The sequence below is a fragment of the Danio rerio genome, chromosome 20, assembly GCF_049306965.1.
Source record: "Danio rerio strain Tuebingen ecotype United States chromosome 20, GRCz12tu, whole genome shotgun sequence".
In the NCBI taxonomy this organism is placed as follows: Eukaryota; Metazoa; Chordata; class Actinopteri; order Cypriniformes; family Danionidae; genus Danio; species Danio rerio.
The window spans coordinates 28,219,861-28,230,000 of NC_133195.1; the positions used below are offsets into that span (position 1 = coordinate 28,219,861).

The 10,140-nt window shown below is 35.7% G+C and overlaps 2 protein-coding genes across 8 annotated transcripts in view; one reads left to right on the forward strand and one right to left on the reverse strand.

Annotated features, from left to right (window-relative positions):
• The window catches only part of cyp2v1 (cytochrome P450, family 2, subfamily V, polypeptide 1), a 28,430-nt gene that overhangs the window by 8,982 nt on the left and 9,308 nt on the right, over window positions 1-10,140 (forward strand). For 2 of the 5 annotated variants that reach the window (XR_012395478.1, XM_068215431.2), the window contains exon 1: window positions 8,060-8,518. The exons of 2 other annotated variants lie outside the window; for them this stretch is intronic. Coding sequence is in view for 2 of the 3 variants with exons in the window: in XM_068215431.2 (XP_068071532.1) it covers window positions 8,303-8,518 (216 nt within the window). In the remaining variant the exon portion in view is untranslated. Of the gene's footprint in view, window positions 1-8,059; window positions 8,519-10,140 lie in introns of those variants that run through there. One more of the 5 variants, NM_001009890.2, reaches the window with a different exon arrangement.
• cyp2ad3 (cytochrome P450, family 2, subfamily AD, polypeptide 3) lies at window positions 4,438-7,693 on the reverse strand. 3 transcript variants are annotated; one of them, XM_073933052.1, is made up of 9 exons: window positions 7,424-7,693; window positions 7,057-7,219; window positions 6,778-6,938; window positions 6,498-6,655; window positions 6,218-6,394; window positions 5,620-5,761; window positions 5,258-5,445; window positions 5,037-5,178; window positions 4,438-4,926 (listed from the first exon to the last, which is right to left on the reverse strand). In XM_073933052.1, exons 4-9 carry the CDS (start codon window positions 6,639-6,641, stop codon window positions 4,751-4,753), a joined length of 969 nt encoding a protein of 322 aa, XP_073789153.1. In that variant the 5' UTR covers window positions 6,642-6,655; window positions 6,778-6,938; window positions 7,057-7,219; window positions 7,424-7,693; the 3' UTR covers window positions 4,438-4,750. The 3 variants fall into 3 exon arrangements, with proteins under 3 accessions (XP_073789153.1, NP_001020725.1, XP_073789155.1); NM_001025554.2 differs by having other exon boundaries at window positions 6,789-6,938; window positions 7,424-7,689; XM_073933054.1 differs by lacking the exons at window positions 6,778-6,938; window positions 7,057-7,219.

The following is a 10,140-nucleotide window of genomic DNA, read 5'->3' on the forward strand; positions in this document are numbered from 1 at the left end:
TCATGGCCATACAGTCAGAATTTAAAGGGACATAAAACCTGTAACCACTGACTTCCATATTCCTTTTTTCCCCTTTAATGGAGAAAAGACAACCGAATTGTGAAAATACAGTATGTCTCTCTATTTTCATTTACTGTATATTGAATATATAACATTACTTGAAACTAGTTACCGGTGCATAAAAAATCATGCATTGTTTCCTAACCTGTTTTTGTGATAAAATGTTTGAATTCTATGGAGGATTATGCATGAGTATTTAATAGAAAAACTAACGTGTGAGGGAAATACAATTTTAAAAGACATAAAATTTGTGTCAGATTTGCGTAAAAGGGATGGTCCTTTCAAAAATGCATTGTAAAAAAAACTTACATTTTAAATTGTTCACTATCTGCCTGTTCTAAACCTGTTTTAGTATCTTTCTTTTTTGGGTAAAAAAATAAGATGTTTTGAGGAATAAGTGGCAACCAGTAACCAGTTGCTTCCATAGTCCATGCATTACATAATGTACACCAGACACCAGGAAAGTTGTCATCTCTGAATCAATAAATCAAGAGTAAAAGTTTGAAGATATAAATAATATACATTTAAAAAGATGCTGTGCATGTGTTTGTATTTCTTTTTGGAGATTTTATTTCACATGCATATAGCATCATTTGGTTGTTCTACCTTTTTTAACTTTGGTACAATTTAAGGTTCATTAGAAAGTTCAAAGGTACATCTGAAAAATCATTAACTTGAAACATGTTGGTTTGCCACCTGTCTGTTTGCTTTATCTTTCTCTGTTTTGTATTTTTAGGGATATCAATTTTGACAAGTGCCTTCCCAAATTTGATTTATATAGAAATAATAAAAAACACTTTGTAAATATTTTGAATATTTATAAACATGAACATTTAACTATAAAAACAAATTGCTATTAGGATTACAGTAATATGAAATGTCAAAGGAAAATTATTTGCATGTTTATAGATATACAAGCACATGCAGAATGTTACACTAACTTCAGGTGAAGTCAGAATTATTAGCCCCCTTTTGATTTTTTTCCCCTTTTTTAACATTTCCCAAATGATGTTTAACAGAGCAATGAAATTTTCACAGTATGTCTGATAATATTTTTTCTTCTGGATAAAGTCTAATTGGTTTTATTTTGTCTTGAATAAAAGCAGTTTCTAATTTTTAAGCCATTTTAAGATCAAAATTATTGGCCCCTTTAAACTATATTTTGTTTAGACTACAGAACAAACCATCATTATACAATACCTTGCGTAATTACCCTAACCTGCCTAGTTATCCTAATTAACCTAGTTAAGCCTTTAAATGTCACTTTAAGCTGTATAGAAGTGTCTTGAAAAATATCTAGTCAAATATTATTTACTGTCATCATGGCGAAGATAAAATCAATCAGTTATTAGAATTGAGTTATTAAAACTATTATGTTTAGAAATGTGCTGAAAAATCTCTCTGTTAAAACAGAAATTGGGGGAAAATAAACAGGAGGGCTAGAAATTCTGACTTCAACTGTATAATATAATTTCTTCCTAATTTAAAATAAAGATATTGAGTAGGAGCAAGTGGTCTCTTTTTTAATGTATTTACGTTATAAATACAGCTCCCAAATAATATGGTTTTATAGCTTGTAAAACATGATCAGGGCAATAAATCTGAGCAAAACAAGTAAGTCTTTAAACATTTTTTTTTTCAGTTTTAAATAACAGATACTTCAAATAGTAAAGAAAGAGTCAAAATCCACATTTTGAATTCAGGATATGTGCAAATCTGTATTTGGTTTTGGAGTCCTTCACAAGCTGATGAATTGATTGTGCTGTGTTTGATTAGGAAAAGTTGTACAGTGTTGCTGTGTGCGTGCAGGAACAGGGTTGGAAAACACTGATGTAAAAAAAGGCCACTAATTCAGTTTAGACAGCATTTAGTTGAATAAGAGCATTTTCTCTGCCTCCTGTGTGTGTTCAGTAATTTCACTTTTGTGGCAATAAATAGGTTTTGTTTATTTGCCTTTAAACTGAAATAACTGAAGGAGACTAAGAAAAATGTTCATTTCAGAAGACCCAGATGGCATGTTGAGGCTTTTGCATCTGAACTCTTCATGTCTACTTTATCCTGCACTGTTAGGTCTTTGTGTTCATATAGGTATCTCAATATTGTCTGTTTTACCGTCTGTCTAAAGCAATTCAGTTAGTTTCAGCCTATGTTTGCAAACCAATCTGACCAATTCATTGAGAAGAAAGTATTCTCTTAGGGTGAAGATTAGACCACTACAGCATCCACAACTAGTTAGAGAGGTTACGCTATACTTAACTTTATCTAAAATATCTTAACAGGCATTCAAGGCAGCCATTATTGAGTCTGCAAGAGCACATGAAGTGTGTGTCATCTTGGACTGGGTCATGTTCACTGATAATGACAGGACTACATACTGTTTGTCCCACACAAATATTTGTGTAGAATTTTATTTTGCAAATGAGTAAAGCCCTATTTTAGTCAACAGAAGCAGAGCACCCAATAGATTGCAAGGGAATATTTATCATATCTGTTGGATAAAAATACAGACTGTGGAATGTATTTTTAACAGAAATATAGATTGAAATTATGAATGTAAAATGTTAAAAACAGTAGACTACTGGCTGGTATTTTCCTGTAAAATCACGAAAGGGCGAAAAAAAAAAAAACAGCAAAACGTTTTTGTGTCACCATTGTGGAGGATAGTAGCATCTGTGTTCAAGTCCAAGATGGACTGAGTGTATCTGATGTTGTGCTGCATCTTTTTTTGTTTTAAGGTAACTGTGTAGTTACTAATGAAGTGAAAATCTGTTTGTTAATTGCAATCACACATGAACACATTAATGCATAACTTTACATTTTTGTGAACTAAGCTATAATTTTGTAAACTGAACATTGTAGTTCATGAAATACTGTTATTTTTGTAATTTTATTCAGTTCTATAAAACTGTATTTTTACACAGAAAACTTCTGGCAACCACAGGTGATGGTATTTTTTCGTAAATAGTTAACAGATATTTTACACTATAAGAGTTTGCTAATTAACACTCTCAGTGTTGATAATGTTAACACTTTCAAAAGTGTTATTTTACACTTTTTAGTTATTCACATATAAACTCTGAGGGAGTGTTAATTTTAACTCTAAGGTAGTTAAATCTACTATCTAAAATTTGCAGTGTAAACTGGGAAAATCTGAACAGTAGGATTTATTTGAAAAGAGCAACATTAAAAAACAATTTCTTTTTTTTTTCAAACAAAAATCAAAATATGGGTAAAATATGGACAAACCCAACCTCTAGGTTAGAAATTTAACCCAAACATTGGGGTTAGCCATAGCTTATCCAGGATTGAATTTAAATAACCCAGGAAACTGTATGGCATAATACATTCCACGCTTCTACAAACCCTAATCACCAGTTTATTTATTTTAAAACTATCCACAGGGCATATTTAACCACACGTATACGACAAATCATAGGTTTATCTCCAGATCCATATTGTAAGTTCTGTGAACCACAGCGTCTAGATACCTTTTTACATATGATGTGGGAATGTCCGGAGGTACAAAAACTTTGGGATTCGGTGCTAGACATTTTATTTAAAGTTACAAAAATCTGTTTCCCTAAAGACCCTATACTGTTACTATTGAATGATAACTCTCAATTTCCCTTAAATGCAAAGGTCCGTAAATTTTGGTTAGCTGCTTCAACTGCTACAAAGAAAATGTTGGTACAAAGGTGGAAACCTCCTCATGATCTCTCAGTTAAGCACTGGTTACATTCATTATTGGAAATACTGTATCTGGAACTGTCATCAGCACGGATCAACCATGCCAAAGTAGACATTCTTACGGCATGGAAAATCTACATATGCAACATCAAAGAAATCTTGGACACTTAACCCTCATCTTATGCTACGGATGACAACTTAATGGAAATTATCTAACAGCTTGGTCTAAACTATAGTTATTCTGTGTTTCCTGATGTGCGTATAATGGGGTGGGGGGGTGGGGAATATATATGGGGTTATATCTGTTAAAAGTATTTTGTTATCTGATTGTAAAAATTGTATATTCTCACTTTCGGAAATAAAAAACTGAATTACAAAAAAAAAAAAAAAGAATTTAAATAACCCAGTATTTTTTAGAGTGTAGGAAATAATTTGCAATATACAATAATTAAAAAGAGCAAAGAAATGTATGTTTTGTATATTTTGTATTTTTCTGTGTCTTAGATTTAGAATAACAAGATGTTTTCAAGAAGGTTGGGATGCTTATACAAAGGTGTCTGGTGCACATGGAGAGAAAAAGAATGTCTTCCACAGTTGGTTTGTCAAGTCCACTCACCTGAGCGAAGCACACTAAGAATTGCAAGATGTTTTTTCCAGAAACAAGGAGTGTTGATAAGAAAGTACTTCATATAACGTCAATAATCCTTGCTTTATTATACATCTTCAAGCATTTTTACAATGATTTTCAATTGTAATATAGTAGCTATTCTATAGGTAGCTATTCTTTATATTTGAAACCTGATTACATTATTAAACTCTTTATTATGTTATACAAGTCTCAGACTTGTATAACTGCAGGCCATGCTTAGGAAATAATCAGGGTAAAAAAAAAAAAATCTTAAACACTTTGGACATCCTGGTCCATCAACACTTTATAGCAGATATACTAAATTATCACAAAAGAAAAATAAGACTGAGCTAATTAAAAATGTCTGTATACACACTAACGAGAGGACACACAAATGTGAAAGGGAGCAGGAGCATACGTGAACCAAATCTCGCCTTCCAAACTGGGTTCTTCTCCTGGACATTTGGAGATTTTGAACTGCTGCAGCAGAGAGGTGAAATATAAGAAAAGCTCCTGACGAGCCAGATTTTCACCCAAACACGCTCTCTTGCCTGTGAACACATGCCGTCAGCTGAAGTCAAATACATGTTGAAGATAAAACATATTTCATACTAAACCAAAATCAATTCATTTAAAAGGATGTAAGTTTACAAAATATTACCTGCAGAGAAAGGCATGAAGGCATCTCTTTTCCGGAACTGGCCAATTTCATCCAGGAAATGTCCTGGGTTGAAGGTGTCTGGGGTTTCCCATTCATTTGGATCATGCAGGACCGAAGACAGGTTTACTGTAATAGCTGTGCCCTGATAAAAAAGAGAATGAAAACTTCACTATTTTACACAAGATCAGACCCCAAACATACAATAAAATAGAAATGCATACCTTAGGAATGAAATATTTCCCTAGTTGTGTGTCTTTAACAGCCCGTTTAGGGAATCCCAGTGGAACAACATCCCCAAATCTTTGAATCTCATGAATCACAGCTTCAGTATAGGGCATATTAACTCTGTCATTCAAGCAGGGTTGACGTGACTGTCCAATCACCCTGTCTATCTCTGCCTGGACCTTTTCTGAAAGATGAAACACAAATATTATTTCTGTATTCTGTGTTGTAAGATATGGAAAATGCCTGGGCATGATGCATTCCCTAGCTAACTTGCAGATGACATTTCATTTCACTTGTAGATGACTTGCAGTTCTTGTTAAATTTCCATCCTGCTTCAAATGAAGATCTGCATACTCACCTTGTATTTCTGGAAACTTGATCATAAAAAGCAGACCCCAGCGTAAGGTTGTAGTTGCAGTCTCTGTCCCGGCTTCAATCAGGTCCAGACAAGTAACCACTAACCCCTCTATGTTAAAACCAGCTTCAGGGTCACTCTTTTTCTGTGGAAAATGGGAATTATTAAACACATTTATGCACAATATGCATAAACTCGTGGAGCGTTCAAATTTGGCAGGTTTAGTCTGATGAAATCTCTTTTGAATAAGTGTGAATGCACACTTTATAGTTTTGAGCAGCGGAGTAATTCCTGGCACTGTTTTGACTCTTTTACACAATTTAAATGCTATTCACAAGTTTTGAGTTATCAGATACCACCACATGCACTGACAATACAACAATCTTGTTTATCCAAGTAAGCGGCATTATTAATAATATAAATATATGATGTAAAAATACCAAGAAAAAAATAGCATTTTGTTTTTTACCTTTTAATATACAGACCAAATGAACAAATACATGATGCAGCACATAGGTTGATCAAATATTATCCAAACAAATAATCCAACAAATATATCAGTATTTCAAAGGCTTAAAAAAGAAAAATACACTGTAGTTACCCTTTCCATCTCAGTCAGGTAGTTGTCTATAAAGTCACGTGGGTTTGCAGGGTCCCAGTCCTCTCTGTGCTTAATAATCTCCCCTCTCAGGAAGTCTTTGATCTTCTTATAGTTGGAAAAAATTGTCTGGTGAGGGCCGGGTAAATATTCAAAGAGCCAAGGACATGCATTATACAGCTGTAAGACATGACACAATGGGTGATAAATATCAACTTTTGATTGAAGTAAATGCACAGGAAGTTGGAATATAAAGCAGTGTCGAAGCGTAATGACTCAGTACCTGTGCCCTAGGAGAACCTGCTAACTGAATGCATTCAGTGTCGAGACGCAGAATTCTTTGGTAATATTCATCATGATAGTCAAAGCGTTGTCCAAATATCAAGCTGGAAATGATATTCGAGATTGCACTGTTTAAGGTGACCATGGGGTCGACAGGTCCTATTTAAGAGAAAACACAGTTATATATACATACAAAATCATTTGGTAAATTCTTGCATTTTGTTTGTACATTCATAAAACCCATGAAAGATTCAATTCCAAGACAGCAAGGCAATAAATACCCTTTGCATACCCTTTTCTGCCTTAAAAGCATCACAAAGGAAGATGCACTCCTGTTGGATCTTGACCTCAAGACTTTCATTCCCCACTCCAAAGTTTCGCAAATGAGAGACTGCAAACTTCCTATGCATCCGCCAAAGGTATCCATTACTTAGTATCGTACCTTCATAATGTAAATTAATCAAATGATTTCAGTAATTGATGAGTGATATTAATTAAGTGGACAGTGAATGTATTTCCTTAATTTTAAGCATAAAAGACTGTATGGTCAGTGCACTTACCAAGTCCCTTAAATACTTTGTGAAACAGAGGAACATTTGGACGATCAATGAAACTGTCATTCTGAGTAACGAGGGCCTCCTTTGCCATTTTATATCCAGAAACAATTATCAATTTCTCACTGCCTAGTCTTAAGCTGAATATTGTCCCATAGACTTGAGCCAACTGAAATTGAAAATACATTTACATTAAAATATTATGTCTGTATGTTCCCTTTTCTTGAATATGACACATTTTCTCCATGCTTCATGAGTGTTTTATTTTCTGCAAGAGTTTATAACTGGCATTCACCAAGAAACAATCTGACTTAAAAAAAAAAAAAAAGTTTTAAGGCGATGTAAATAAGCAAATTATGAGCTTTTCTCCTACCTTATTTATGTTTCTGAAATCCTGAATTTCAGTAAAGACATTTCCTAAAAATGGTAGAGGTCGTGGTCCCGGTGGGAAACTGGAAGGATTCCAGTACTTAATCAAATCTACAAGAAGCAGTAAACCAAATCCTAAAAGGATCCAGCTTTTAAAATCAAAGTTTTCATATATAAACTGCAGGATCATTGTGTTGATAAAAATGTAACTTCTCCTTTGCCACTGAATACAAAAGTACTGTCTGGAGCCCTGCAATCTCTAAATGATCAGGCTGTCTTTTTGAGCTAAGCAGTTTGTTTTGTCAAAAGTGAGACAGCCCAGACCCCGCCTTTTCATACTTAGGAGGCCCCTGGTGAGACACAAAATGTAAACATTCCAGAGAGCAGCCTCTCAGATAATTCCAGGAAAGAGGGAGAAACAGACCCCTATTAGGTACTTTGCAAAAAGTCAACAAAACAAATCTATAACGTTACTCATTTGTTTAATGATTTTGTCGATTGCTATTAATGTCGTGTATAGTTGTCCGTCGCAGACTCAAACCTAATTTTTATAGTGCAAGGGGCGTATTAGTATATCAGCCAATAAAATGCTCCGTAACAGTTTGCACTAGAATGCTATTTGCTGGCGCTCATGTCAATCATTCAAGGCAAAAAGCCGTCACGCGCTTTACTTCAGTGAATGATAAATATAAGAGTTCGCTCGGTAAAAACACTTAAGCGTTCACTATTACAAATCGACTCGCTCTCTATGAATGTCAAATCTTCTTAAGTGCTTATTTTTCAGACAATTGGTTTGTAGTTAAGAAACGAAAGCAAACCGGGAAGTAAACAACTGGCACACACGTAAGTTAACGTAAGTGTAGAATACAGGTAAACGCGTAAAATGGCGTTGGAAAACATCTTGTTGCATTTAAACTCAAAAGTGTGGACAGATGCAGGTACGATATTACTATTGTTCATCCTCTTTCTGCTGGTCTCAGTCAAACTGAGAAACAGAAATAAGCCACATAAAAACCTTCCTCCTGGACCCACACCTCTTCCCTTTATTGGGAATGTTTTCAACCTGGATACTTCACAACCTCATATTGACTTAACTAAGGTAATTCTTATTTGTTATTACATGTTGTGATTTGATTTCTTAAATATTCGACAGCTTAAAACCTGAATTTCAAATATATTCCAATATAGAAATCTGATATATGGAAATGTATGCAATTTACATGACGTCCAATTTTATATTTGGATTTCACATCTTATAAAATATGTTCAACAAGTACTCATGTTTTCAAATATATTTGATAAAATTGTGTTTTCTTATTTGCCCATACATGAACACATAAAGTTATAGCTGATATTTAAACTTGGGCGATATGGTGGCTCAGTGGTTAACACTGTCACCTCACAGCAAGAAGATCACTGGTTCATGTCCCGGCTTGACCATTTGGCATTTCTGTGCGGAGTGTGCATGTTTTTCCTGTGTTTGTGTGGGTTTCATTCGATTGTTTCCCCGACAGTCCAAAGACATGCACTTTACATGAATTGAGTAAACTGGATTGGCTGTAGTTGCAGCTGGAGGGTCATCCGCTGTGTAAAACATATGTTGGATAAGTTGGCGGTTCACTCCACTGTGGCGAACCCTGAATAAAGGGACTAAGCTGAAGGAAAATGAATGAATTTAAACATGTACATTTGTAAATCCAATGGTTGACATATGTAAACTGGCATTTTGCAACAATTTGAAATGAATGTTGCATATATACTTGGATATTCATTCATTTGTTCATCTTTTTTTTCGGCTTAGTCCCTTTATTATTCAGGGGTCGCCACAGCGGAATGAACCACCAATTTATCCAGCATATGTTTTACACGTCACTGGGAAGCATTCATACACACTCATTCACACTCCTACACTATGGACAATTTAGCCTACCCAGTTCACCTATACCACATGCTTTTGGACTTGTGGGAGAAACCAGGGAACCCAGAGGAGAACATGCAAACTCCACACAGAAATGCCAACTGGCCCAGCCGCCGGGGCTTAACCCAGCGACCTTCTTGCTGTGAGGCAATTGTGCTACCAACTGCACCACCGTGACACCCTACTTCAGGGGTCTCAAACACGCGGCCATTTGCGGCCCTCAGTGCAATATTTTGTGGCTCCCCGCTCCGCTGATTCTATCCGTACACAGCGGTCACTGGCATTCCCCGCCCGCCGTGTAAACAAAGGGGCAGGGATGCCGGTGACGTCACCACGCACCCCGCCCCTTTGTTAGATGCTGTGACGGGCGGGAAGTGTTAGGAGGGAACTCGCGCCGGCCAGAACCAAGCTTTTCCCGCCCCTGCCTGCCACTTAGCTACCTATCTGCAGCCTGCCACCTACCTAGCTACAGCCTGCATCTTATATATATTATAGGTAGATACAGACTGGTACAGACTGATGTGACTGGAGTGGGGTTCAAGCGGACCATGTGCCTTTTTGGGAGCACATATTTGTGTGAGAAGTTATTCTCCACCTTGAACTTCAATAAGTCAAAGTACAGGTCTAGACTTAATGATGATCATTTTCAAGCCATACTGAGGGTCTCAACTGCTTCCGCTCTAAAGCCAAATGTGGTTCAGATTTGTGAGAAGCGCTGTCAAGTCTCTGGCAGCAAGAAGTAGGCAAAAGATGCCATGTTCAGAAGAACTGTTCATAATCTTCACTCAATGTTTTATTAATGT